Raw genomic sequence first — 12,109 nt, 5'->3', positions numbered from 1 at the left:
TCATTCAAAATGAAGCTGAGGCCCTGAAACAGCCCTTCCAGAGGAGCAGCCAGGATATTTAGTGAGATATTTGCGTGTGCTAGGGAAACCTCGATGTGCAAATACTGCACGTGCAGATATTGGGCGCTTCACCCTGTGTCCACCCCTCTTTGCTCCTGCTGCCCTCCCTCCAATTGCTCTTTCTGGTTAGGGCGATGTTTGGCTGCTCGATTCCCCTCCCTGTTTGATGCCGTTCTCGCTGCATCCTCGCTGTGGTGCTGATGCCAGAGCTGGGCTCCTCAGCCATACAATTTCCTCCTGTTTGCATTGTTAACTAATGGCTGGGCTGAGCCATGCCCGAATGTGCTAACTCATTAATCCCAGCTAAACCTTTGGGAATCACCTTCCTTTTCCCGCTCCCCTGCCCTTTCTTGCTGCTGCAGTGACGGGCAGAAAGGGCAGCTTTGCAGTTCACCACCACTGTGGGATTCATCCAGCTTTTGGCTCAACCCTGAGGCAGCTTTTCCTCCCCGTGCCTCAGTTCTCCGTCCATCCCACCCTTCTTTCCACGCTCCCCAGCCTGTCCCGGAGCCACGCCAGAGCCTGAGTCCTAAAACTGAGGGTTTTTTCCTCAAGGCAATGGTCCTTTCTCATGAACTGCCTACAGAGAGTCCCCACTGCAGCTGGGGCACAGCACGCATCCATACCCAGATCAGCAGAGAAGAAAAGCCAAAAAGCTGCCAATTTTAAAAATGACAAATGCTCTTTATTGGACCATACAGTATGGTAGGCTTGGAAGTTAAGAGGCTGTAGCCATGAGGACAAAGAGTTAGAAATCAGTGTGGCAATTCATATGCACAGAAAGCAATAACCTTTCCCACAGGTGCCTGAGAAGACAGAAGGGGATGGAAAAACCTTTACTTGCAGACAACACATTTGGAGGTTTTAACAGGTGTTGCAGGCAGAGGCTTTTAGAGCGTCTTGGAGCTATTTTCATTGCTGAGGACCCGGTGGTTTCACAAGGCTGTCACCCTCATTTTAGGACGAATGAAACGAATGTGCGTGGCCAAGTGCGGCTGTCCCTGTTCAGCAAAGTGCTTCCACTTCACTTTAAATGCATGACTCCAGGGAGAGAACAAAGGAAGAGCAAGGACTGTGCTGAAAGAGGGCCACCACCGGGGTCCACGACGGCTCTACAAAGCCCTGCCAGTGACCTGTTACAACCTATGCTTTAGCCAAAGGTGCTCCAGATTCTCGCGGTGGGGTCCTGGTCTCCCCCCGCTGCCCCAAAGGTGGAGGGTGAAGGACGGAGGAAGGAGAGGGTCTAGCGCAGCTATTTACACCATTGATTTCGTAGGGCAGCACTTGCTTTCAGAAGGCAGGAAACACGTTGTCGTCCGTGCGGGGGGCCCCGTGCTCGCCATCCTTATCTGATGGTCTTTTTGCTAGTGGTGGTCTTGGAAACGATCCTCACGCTGCCTCCCGTGCTGGAGCTGATGCCTCGGCTGCTCCCGGAGCTGAAGGTGCTGCCTCCTCCGTAGCCGAGCCCCCCGCCGAACCCTCCGCTCCCACCTCCGAAGCCGCCGCCACTGCTGCTCATGCTGTAGCTGCCGCCGCCGCCGCCACCACCTCCCATGCCGAGACCTCCGCCCATGCCCAGGCAGCTGCCACCGCCATAGCCCATCCCGCTTGAGCTGCTGACCACGGCTGCAGGGAGACACAGTGCACACCCACTTTAGGTTCCTGTCGGCTGCCCAAGGTGGGAGGACCTTGCACCATTGCCCCTGCGGTGGTGGGTGAGCGAGCAGGGGTGGAAGTGGGGGAGATACTTACAGACGCTCACGGCTCCGACTCCTTCTCCGGCAAGCCTGTTGGGAAAACAGGAAAGTAAGCAGTAATGCAAAAGCACAGACAAGATATAATATTAGCCACTGGGACCATCTAATTAGACTTTCGTGGCCTTCAGTAGGTACTATCCTCTGGTGGGGTATGTCTGCATCACATGTGAAAGGTGATAGTGCTCATTTTTCTTAGTGCATCAGGTTGCAAGAGCTGGAGAAACCCATCTTTTCCTAGAAAGCTCACAATTTAAAGTATCCCTCTCTCCCCCCTTGTTTTACATCTTGGTGCTCTTTTACATCTTCACCAACTTGGTCCTGCAGCCCGTTGGGGTGAGCTGTCTCTTTGAGCCCAAGGAGATGCACCCTGCTCTGAAGAGCAGCACACAACCGGTCCATGTGCTTGTCCTCACCTGCTCTCCTCTCCCTCCAGCAGCTTCCTGTAGGTCGCGATCTCGATGTCCAGGGCCAGCTTGACGTTCATGAGCTCCTGGTACTCACGGAGCTGCCGGGCCAGGTCGGCCTTAGCCTTCTGCAGAGCATCCTCCAGCTCGGACAGTTTGGCCTTGGCATCCTTGAGGGCCAGCTCCCCGCGCTCCTCCGCCTCGGCGATGGCTGCTTGCAGGTTGGCACACTAAAAGCAAGGGAAACAGATAGTTGTTTAACTTGGGCTACCCTAAACTGCTCTCCTGAGTATTGTTATGGTATTGTAGATACTGGCTCCCAGCGTGGCACTGAGAGCTCCTGATGGGCCATTGGGAAGGCGCCACAGGGTGGGTAGCTGGGGAGCTGCAACCATAATCCTGTCCCCCAAGAAAAGGAGAGACATCTACATCTCTCTGCTTTGCTACATACCTTTGCTGGGGTGGCTTAGTAGCTCACAACTTGCTTCCCCAGCAAGAAAGCGGCTATCACAGCACAGCACTTGCACTGAGGGACCTTCTCTGGTGGGCAGAGACAGAGGTGGCCATGCCCTCTTTAATGCAGGGGAGGAAGCCTGGCCTTCCAGCCCTGCTCCAATGCCAGGAGCTGGCTCTTTCCACCGTGCCTGGCCACCATCACCTCCTACCTGCCCTCCACCATGCAGCAGCTACTCTGCAGGAGCATCCCCTCCTACCTGTTTCTTCACGCTCTCGATCTCATTCCGCAGCCTCTGGACCATCCGGTTGATCTCTGAAATTTCTATCTTGGTGTTACGCAGGTCGTCACCGTGCCGCCCAGCGGAGACCTGGAGTTCCTCGTACTGGTATGCAGAAAGAAGGAGAGCGCTGGTTAGGCACCACGGGGCTCAAGGAAGGGTGAGGGGACTTCAGGGCACAAAGTGCAAGTCTGGATGCAGGTTAAGGGAAAACATTCCTCTGAGCAACCTGCCCATGGAATAACAGCATTTGCCCTTAGTTATCAATAGATGCTAAGGCAGCAGCTATCACAATGCATAGAGCACCTATGGGTTGTCACCTACTGTTAAGAACCTGGAAGGGAAAGAGGAGTGCTCTGTGTCTAAGGCCAGATCTACCAGTGACTCCTTGTGAGGCCAGGGTCAAGGCATTTAAGCATCTTGTCCCTTGGTTTTACCGCAAGGAATATAAGGCTGGTCAAGAGTAGCAGTCCACAAGCAAACACTGGCGATCTGTACGCAAGAGCCTATTGCAACATGCATAGAAAAGAAATTAATCTTTGGTGTAATGCTGTGATCCTTCCTCCGTTAGTCCTGCCTCCCATCAGCTAGTGTGATGCCATGTGAATCACAGAAATCAGTCTGTCATTCTGGTTACCCACCTTGTTTTGGTACCAAGCCTCAGCCTCAGCACGGCTCCGGTTGGCAATGTCCTCGTACTGTGCTTTGACCTCTGCAATGATGCTGTTGAGGTCCAAGTTACGGTTGTTGTCCATGGACAGGACCACGGAGGTGTCGGATACTTGCTGCTGCATTTGGGACAATTCCTGCAGAAGATGCAAAAAATTAAGTTAATGGTCTGGTATCTGGGGTGGAAACCATACAGACAAGAGGTGGCTTGGGAGCCCTCTCCGCCGAGCCATTTTCTTGCATTTCCCCCTGCTCTGTCTCTAACAATCTACCCTGTTCTATCTTATGCCTGCATTATAATTTCAAAAAGGCAGCGACCACCTTCTCTTTTACTGCTGTACAGCACTGAGTGTGGTGGCTGGAGCTCCAGGGCATGGAGAGCTGTATGGCAGGGAGCTGTGGAGGATGCTATCGTGGGGAGAGCTGACTGCTTACCGCTTCGTAGAGAGCTCTCAGGAAGTTAATTTCATCTGCCAGCGCATCTGCTTTGGCCTGCAGCTCGACCTTGTTCATATAAGCACCATCCACATCCTAAAGAAAAGAAAACCAAAGACTTCTGATGAAACCACAAGCCAAAGGGTCTTCAGGACATCAGTGGGACCATCTCTCTGCTTCCAGGTCTGTTATTCTTTAGGCTTGTTTTTATATTGCTATGATCAAGGTATTCTTTTTTTTAATGTAATGTTGGACATTTACTGTGAGCCAGAACCAGGTTCTTGGGCAGAAGGCAAAGCTCTGACTCATGGGGATGTGACCCAAGACAAAGTTGAACTGAGCCACAAGAGGCCAGATAGTTTGCAACTGGAGGAGCTATCTTCAGAAAACAGGGCAGCTCCATCGGCATGGAGAAGGTTATGCCCATTCGTGGCCTCAAGAGGACCCAGCCCATACTTACTCCTAGACATGCCAACATCATAGCCTGACCCAACCATGAGGTTGGAGGACCTCAGCTCCCATCAGCTTTGCTTGAAATCTATGCAAGCTGATTTAATTTCATTGTCTGTCCCATAATTCCCAGTTCACTCACCTTCTTGAGGACCACGAACTCGTTCTCTGCACCAGTGCGCCGGTTGATCTCATCTTCATATCTGTTAGGATAAAAGAGTGAGAGGGTTTTGGTGGAAATGAAGAGCGAAGCCAGCATGGGAAGCAGAGATGGGACCACTCTGGTCCTAAATCTTTAGTTGTGGCTCACAGATATATTCCTTACTTCCACCTGTTTACAGTCCAGAGCAGATGCAGAGCAAGTGATTACTGACTCTGAGCCTGCAAGACTCCATGGTGTGAGTAGTCCCAGCTAAAATTAATAGATTTTAATCACTGCCCTTAAAGTCAAGCTCATACGTAAATGTGTGCAGGATCAGAGCCTGTTTTGGTAGGAAGCAGGAGCAGGTATTCTTGGTGACCTTTGCCCAAAGCAAAGTTATGCAAAAGGCTTTTAACGAAGCTGCATTGCAATGCCTACAAATCTATAATAATGTAACAATTTGATATTTGATATTATAATAATGCTAATGGCTCTGAATAACCTGCTGTAGCATTTAATTAAAAAAAAAGTCTGTGATTCTTTAGCCGTCGTTGTGCAAGAGCAGATCATTATGCCTCAGACTATGTTTCTGTGGAATTTTTTATGGCTCTGAGCAACATCCTCTCATCAGATAATCAGGGCAGGGCTTAGCTAGAAAGTAGGCAAAACATGTAGGCTGTTGAGGCAAAGACCTGGATTTTAAAGGCAGGTTTGTGCCAGTCCTCTCACTAATATTGGCAGAGATATCCCTGCAGATGGATCTCCAAGCGGACATGGGAAGAAGTGGAAATTAGCCAGTGGACTGGGAACGGACTCTAGACTTGAAATAAAATGCGTTCTCTTTCCCAGAGAGTAGCTCCAAAATCTAGACAATATCATTTGTCATTTTTGGCCTGATCAGTATTTCTAAAAGCCTATCATACATATCGAGACCTTAAAGGCACCCAAGTACAGCATACCAGAAGCTATCTTAGTCCATCCTGTCAGCTCTAAGTGCCATCTCCCCATTCCCCCAAAAAAAATCTGTTTCTTCACATGCTTAACTTTCTAATACAAACATATTTCAGGCCTCCAGGGTGTTTTTCTCAAATTTGCACTTGGCCAGATCTGGTTGAATAAGGGAGAGATTGTTCTCGCCAGACTACAGCCAACTAAAAATGAACGGCCTCGCGTAAAAAAACCACCTAAATGTCCCTTATAGTCAGCAGACACCAACTGGCATGTCCTTAAAATGATTCATCCCACCTCCGCTGGACACCTTATCTCAGGATGGGATTAATTGCCTCCCCAGGGAAATCATTTTCTTTGACAACAGTCAGAGAAAATAGCTGAGCATCCTTCATGGGATCAGAGCTGAGCAAGGCCGAGCGCATGCAGGTCGCCTGGGGCCCTCTGGAGACGCTGGGATTTCCTTTGCAAAAAGAGAAATGGGCGCTTTTGGAGCTGGCAGTTTATGGCTATGTTTCATTCCCTTTTTGCATGTCCATTATACTCATGAGTTGCGCGTTTTTCTGTCTCCAGGTGTATTATTTTGGGAGACTCAAGGGATCAGACCGTGACCTCCGTTACACCGGAGCAGCTTCCCACGGGTGCATGAATTCTGCGCGTAATGCTGATCCTGCGCGTAAGAAATCTGACATAACTAGAGGTAATTCTGAGATCAAGTTTTGCTTTTATATGTTCATTTTGCAAACTGGAAGAGGAATCCAGTGCAAACACACGGTGCGCACCAGCGAGCATGAACCGCCTGCCCTGATTTTCCCATCTGTTAATCATCTATGCTACAGAGCATGATTTCTTACTTGTTCTTGAAGTCTTCCACCATGTCCTGCATGTTCCTCAGTTCAGAGTCCAACCTTCCCCTCTCTCCCATAAGACTGTCTAGCTGCCGTCTGAGGTTGTTGATGTAGGCTTCAAAAAGGGGCTCAAGGGACTTCCTGGTGACTGTGTGACCCTGCTCTTGGAGGAGGCTCCACTTGGTCTCCAGCACTTTGTTCTGCTGCTCCAAAAAGCGCACCTGGGGAGAAACAAAAACAGGCACATGCTGAAGCCCATGTGAACAATGCACAAAAAACCCCACTGCCAGGAAAAGGAGGGATCATTCAACACGGAAGGAAAAGGTCAAGAGACACTGGGACAGTCGGGGGGAAATTATTAGGATCTTCCTAGTTTAGCGCACCGGATTCTCGAAAGTATCAAAAGCGGCTAAGATGTTTAGCGAGATTTTTCAAGAGCTATTAAGCAGGCCAAACACATGTATTTGCAACTTTAGGTGTTTCTCCCCCCACTAGATGCTCAGCCCACCTTACTGGTTTAAGTTGGTGTTATCCCATTGAGTAGTGTAGAGCTTTGCCATTTTACAACCAGTAGAAGATCCATCCAGCCCCCGGGATGTTTTTTACAGGGAGGAGGGGGATTTACTTTTTCAATAAAATAAGGCGCTGAAAAACTCATCCTTGCAGAGAGGAAACATAAGACAGTTCTTAGTTTTCAGCCAAACCCACGCTGTTTGTCGGCTGGGATTAGTTCAGGCAAGCCCCTAAATCCAAAGGAAGTTTCTTCCTGTTGTTCTTTCCCGAGGCAACTGATACTATGCATGGGTTGATGTTTAAGACCAAACTCTCACCTTGTCGATGAAGGAGGCAAATTTGTTGTTGAGGGTCTTGATCTGCTCCCGCTCCTGTGTTCGCACCTTCTGGATTTCCGGGTCAATATCCAGCTTGAGGGGTGCCAGGAGACTCTGGTTGACGGTCACTTCGTGGATGCCACCAGGTGGGCAAACAGGGAACCCGGGGCCACCTCGGCCACCAAATCCAGGACCTCCCAGCCCAAATCCACTGCCCAGCCCATAGCCGCCACCACCACCAGCTCCTCCTAAGCCAAAACCAGCGCCTGCTCCACCACCATAGCCAAGACCAAAGCCAGCTCCTCCACCAAAGCCGTATCCACCACCGGCTCCACTCCGTAGACCTCCACCGACTGAGCTGTAGGAAATTCTTTTGTTTCCACCTAGGTTATAGAGACTTCTGCTGCCAAAGCCACCACCAGCTCCGAAGCCTCCTCCACCTCCGGCTCTTCCTCCTCCAACTCTGGAGACAGAGACAGAGCTAAAACTGCTTCTGGTACCACTGCCACCTCCTACGATAGCAGAGCCTGAGCTAAAGCCCCTCATGCCCCCTCCAGTAGATGATCTGAAAGAGATCCGACTCATGGTGGCTTGTTCAATTGGAAATGCAAAGAGCAGGAGAGGGGAAAAAAAAAGGCTGGTGAATAAAAGCTGCGCGTCAGGAAAAGAGCAGAGGGCAACGGAGGCAGAAACCCCTGTGATGGGAGAGCTTGGGAGCCTCCTCTTTTATCTGCTTGGAAAACTTGGCACGGGAATTCAGAACTTGACGTGCCTTGCAGCAACTTGCCTTGTCAAACACACCTAGGCTACAGCGAGGCGCTGAAAAATGCATTGTTTGCAGGCAAGAAAGTAACGGAGTGAGGGAGCTCCCCCCTCTACCAAAGCCTGCCGCTCTGAGTCATGAAATTAGAATTGAATGGGACAACTCGCTGAGGTCTGCACTCAGGAGCAGGATGCAACACGATTCTCCCGAGACCCTGGGAGCCGGTTTTCCTTAGGTGAGCCAAGGGCTCACTCGCTTGAGTAAGGTTCCTTGCGCTGAAGCTTTTGCGAGGTGAAGTTTAGGGTTTAACACGTTGCACAGCAAACAGGGCAGCATAAATAGGGGCTTTTCTGAGGCTGCCAGCTCTGGGTCTGGACGTGCATGTCCTGTTATAGGCTTGGGAAAGCCGGGGCTGAAGGTGGTTTTACTTATCAGTGCTGCTCTTTTGACTTCTTTCAGAAATGGATCTAAATGATCATGGGCTTGCAGAGAATAGCTGACTGGAAGTTGTCTCGTGATAGTATTTTCTGGGATCTTACAAAAAAAATTGTCTCCCCTCACTGCAGGGGAAACTGAGAAATTAGGTAGCATGGCTTTCAAAGGCAGCAAGTAAATCCCTTTTCCAAAATAACTTCAAATTACATTAAATAGTACTACGAGACTTATAAAATAGTTATTAAAATGATGCTTGAAATGATTGCTCTTCTTTTGAATCTCCTTGTCAGGCTCAGAGTTCAAAAGCTCCCTATGAAGTGGTATTTTTATCACTTTTTTCCGCCCCCCGTATTTAACCAGCAGTTTCCACGTCATTGCTGGCTCCCCTTCGTATTCTGTGAAGGGGAATTCACCCGCTTTTCTTCCAGCTCTCTCTCACCCCCTCCTTCACTCTGCTGAGATCATTCAGCCCCTGAGGAAGATTTTTCTAAAATAGCCTTTGCCCCTTGACCTTGGGTTCTCGAGTGAACCCTCGCCCAGGAGCTTCAGTTCCCCCGGTGAGGCTGGGTTGTGCTTTAGGACGGTGTAAAGGCAGGAGAGCCAGGGACCTCTTCTCTTGTGTCCATGAAGAGCTGGACACAGGTTACAAGAGATCTCCCTTCCCTCCCACCCAAAATACTTCTGCAAACCGGAATCTGCTCAGCCGCATCCTTGTGCCGCGAGGGCTGCCCACCTCGGTCATGTTGTATGTCAGATAAAATAATAGTGCAAGGCAGAGAGATGAAACCCCCAGTAGCTAAATCACAAAGATTCTCAAAATTGGCTACGTGAGCAGTAAGTACAGGAGCTTAATCCAAAGTGAGCGGCTTAAGGGTATCTGCTGCATCTCATAGCTTGTTTCTGTTGATGTGTTTCCAACCGCCGTTTTCTCTGTCTGGGAACTTGAAAGAACCTGAGTAGAAGGGGTTTGGGGGGGTTTTGGTTTTTTTTTTTCTCATTGCAATCAGAAAAAGCCAGCGCTCACAACTATCATCTCCTGCAAGCGCTCCTGTGGCTGCTTATTGCCAGTAGCATGAGTCACCGGCACCCGCAGCGCATTTGGGCAAGCTATCGGGAAGCTGATCGTTGGACGGGCTGTTGCAAGGCACCCTCCTGCTGAAAGGGAGACGGCTGGGCGGTAGCAAGGGGGTGCTCTCGCCTCGGGAGTGGAGATGTAGGAACCTCCTGGGTGCTGGAAACGCAGAGTTTCACAGGGAAAACTGCACCCGTGCTCCAGAAGCAACAAACCCCCATTTCACAGGTGATGCACAGCGGCAGGTAACCTCCGTAATAACACCACTGGGGTTATGCTGATATTGAAAATAAATAAATTCTGTTACAAGCATGCCAGATGTATGGAGATTTGCTTTCCTAAGCCTGCAGATGTGAATTGGCGCATGTGTGCCGGATCCTGTGGACGGGGGCCAGGCAGGGAGCCTGCCTTTGACTTCCAAAGAGCTATGCAAAGTCACACCTGGGAACCAGAGCACAGGCTGCAAATGTTTTAATTAAAGCAAAGAAAAAGGATTCATGTTGAAGGCAGTCATTACCTCCCCAGCTCTTCTAGGAAAGCCTGTTGCTGCAGACAACGGTAATTAAGTGGAATATTAGAAAGGATCTGGAAGAGTAAATCAAATGATTGTTTAGGCACCAAAACAAGGAAAATTCTTGCAGTATCTCTCAGTCCCACACAGTTTCCTTGCTTGGCTTCTGTCGCTCATGTGCCCTGGCCTCCTGAAGCTGCTCTGGGTCGCAGGTGGGCTGTGTTTGCCCCCTCAGATGGGAAGGTTGCTTGCAGGGAGGATGTCAATTTGGGAGGCAGGGTTTGCTGCAGAGGGGTTGCCTGGAGGGTGAGGACACTGCTGGGGGTGGTGGGTGGGCTGGGGATACAGAGCAAAGGGAGGAGGAACGGGGCCAGCTGAGATGTTTGCAGGAGCTCAGCTGCCCGTGAGCACTGCTTTTGGACTCTGTTATTTGCTTTTTTTTCAGCACAGGCTGGAAGAAAGACATTCAAAACTTTTAAGGTTAGTTAAGGTTAGGTTGTCATTAGCTGTATTAATTCCTCACACCCGTGCTGTGTAATTCAGTGTTCGCACAGGCAAGTACAGAAATCGAGGTGACTCAAGAGTTTATTTTTAACCTTCACTAATTTTTGGCCGGCCTCTCTGCAACATCCTCTGCGACAGCAGGGATCGAGGAGTTGGGTTTTGTCCCCAGACTTTGGTCTTTCTTACTGTGGCTCCTTTGATTTTCTGGGTGAAGGGAGATTTGATGCTCCCGTGTTTCGGTGCATCTGGGTTTCAGTGCGGTTTTGCTGAAGCGGTTGTGCGTGTCTGCTGTAAACTTTCCGGGCTGGCGTGTACTCGCTTGCTCTTTCCCGTTTGCTGTACTGAGTTATGTAAAGCCGGGATGTTGAGTGGTCAGGGAAGAGCAAAGCGTCTGAGTCTTTGAAATGTAACAAGGTGTGAGTGTTTGTCCGAGGTGGGTTTTTTCCCCCTTTTTTCTTTTTTATTCTCCTTTTGCAATGACGGCTGACCAAAATACCTGCATCAGTTGGTGAGTTGCTCTGCTCCAGCTCACTGAAACCCATCCTCAATCTAGATCGTCCTGATAAAATCCTCCCCCAGAGCCCTGTATATGCTTGGGTTTGCTATGTCTTTTTAAGAAAGCAAAAATTAAATACTGGTTTGGGGTTTTTCCCCAAGCTAGCAGAGCTGTGCGATACCCTCCCTTCCATGGAAGAAAGGCTTTTGGATTAACCCCAATCATATGTTAAGAAACGAACGGTGATTAATTTTTTTGTCACTTAATGGATAAATCACCACCCTCCTCCTCCTCCTCTTTTCTCCAATTCTTCAATTTGCTGTGGGACAACTGACTTCAAGCTTTTCATTGCAATTTTATCAGAATTTTGAAACTTTTCCCCCAAAGCAAAAGCCTCCTCCAGCTCACTCTGCTGAAGGTTGGCAGTATTTCCTGCTACTGAGTCTGCTTTAGAGTAAAAAGATGTAGGAACAAATAAATTACAATCCAGTTTTATTGGACACATTCCAAAAAGAGAGAGGAAGGAAAACACAGCGTCATATCACTATCATCGAAGTGTAAAAAGCTGCAATTTTCTCTTTTAATAGTTCGTTCACAAAAATAAAAAGACATGGTGGAAGGCTAAAGGGGTAAATTCCATCAGAAAGGGGAAAGTAGATTTTGGGCACTGGCGTGCCTTTGGGCTCTCGCTCCCGATTGCCTCATTTCCCATGTGCTGGGCTGAAGCCTGACTGCACTTTTCAGTTTACCAAATGTCTTTCTTTTGGCAGAGAAACCCACACACAGTGGAGATGCTGAAATACCCCCAGGAGCAGCGTGGACGTGGCCCTTCGGGCAGTTTTTTTCAGTGTATTTTTCACTGTCTCAGACTTTCACCTCGACTGCTGCTACCAAGACAGTGGGGAAAGTCAGTGAGACTTGGACTGTTGGATGTTTTTGGCATTTTTTTAAGCCATTCCCACAAAACCCAGCATGAGACAGGACAGCAACCCAATTTAACTGCAAACACTGAACTTGCTTTTGAAGAACTCTCTGCCTCAGTTATTATTTA

The 12,109-nt window shown here is 49.3% G+C and overlaps 1 protein-coding gene across 1 annotated transcript; it reads right to left on the bottom strand.

Moving 5' to 3' along the window:
• Positions 1–1,405: 1,405 nt before the first annotated feature.
• LOC103904435 (keratin, type II cytoskeletal 6A) lies at positions 1,406–7,871 on the bottom strand. Its single transcript, XM_009285923.2, has 9 exons — positions 7,278–7,871; positions 6,454–6,668; positions 4,652–4,712; positions 4,060–4,155; positions 3,597–3,761; positions 2,935–3,060; positions 2,231–2,451; positions 1,813–1,847; positions 1,406–1,686 (listed from the first exon to the last, which is right to left on the bottom strand). The coding sequence occupies exons 1-9, from the start codon at positions 7,860–7,862 to the stop codon at positions 1,406–1,408; spliced, it is 1,785 nt and encodes a 594-aa protein (XP_009284198.1). The 5' UTR covers positions 7,863–7,871.
• Positions 7,872–12,109: the final 4,238 nt, after the last annotated feature.

The sequence above is a fragment of the Aptenodytes forsteri genome, unplaced genomic scaffold (genome assembly GCF_000699145.1).
Source record: "Aptenodytes forsteri isolate BGI_AS27 unplaced genomic scaffold, ASM69914v1 Scaffold268, whole genome shotgun sequence".
Lineage (NCBI taxonomy): Eukaryota > Metazoa > Chordata > Aves > Sphenisciformes > Spheniscidae > Aptenodytes > Aptenodytes forsteri.
This window is presented reverse-complemented; position numbering and strand designations above follow the sequence as displayed.

What these genes read in the sequence shown, in the direction of transcription:
- LOC103904435 (XM_009285923.2), bottom strand. Translation starts at nt 7,862, where the DNA reads ATGAGTCGGATCTCTTTCAGATCATCTACTGGAGGGGGCATGAGGGGC. An exon ending in TCGAGAGCGTGAAGAAACAG is followed by an intron (nt 2,452 to 2,934) that starts GTAGGAGGGGAT and finishes CCTTGCTTTTAG; the next exon opens with TGTGCCAACCTGCAAGCAGC. An exon ending in CTGGAGGGAGAGGAGAGCAG is followed by an intron (nt 1,848 to 2,230) that starts GTGAGGACAAGC and finishes TTTTCCCAACAG; the next exon opens with GCTTGCCGGAGAAGGAGTCG.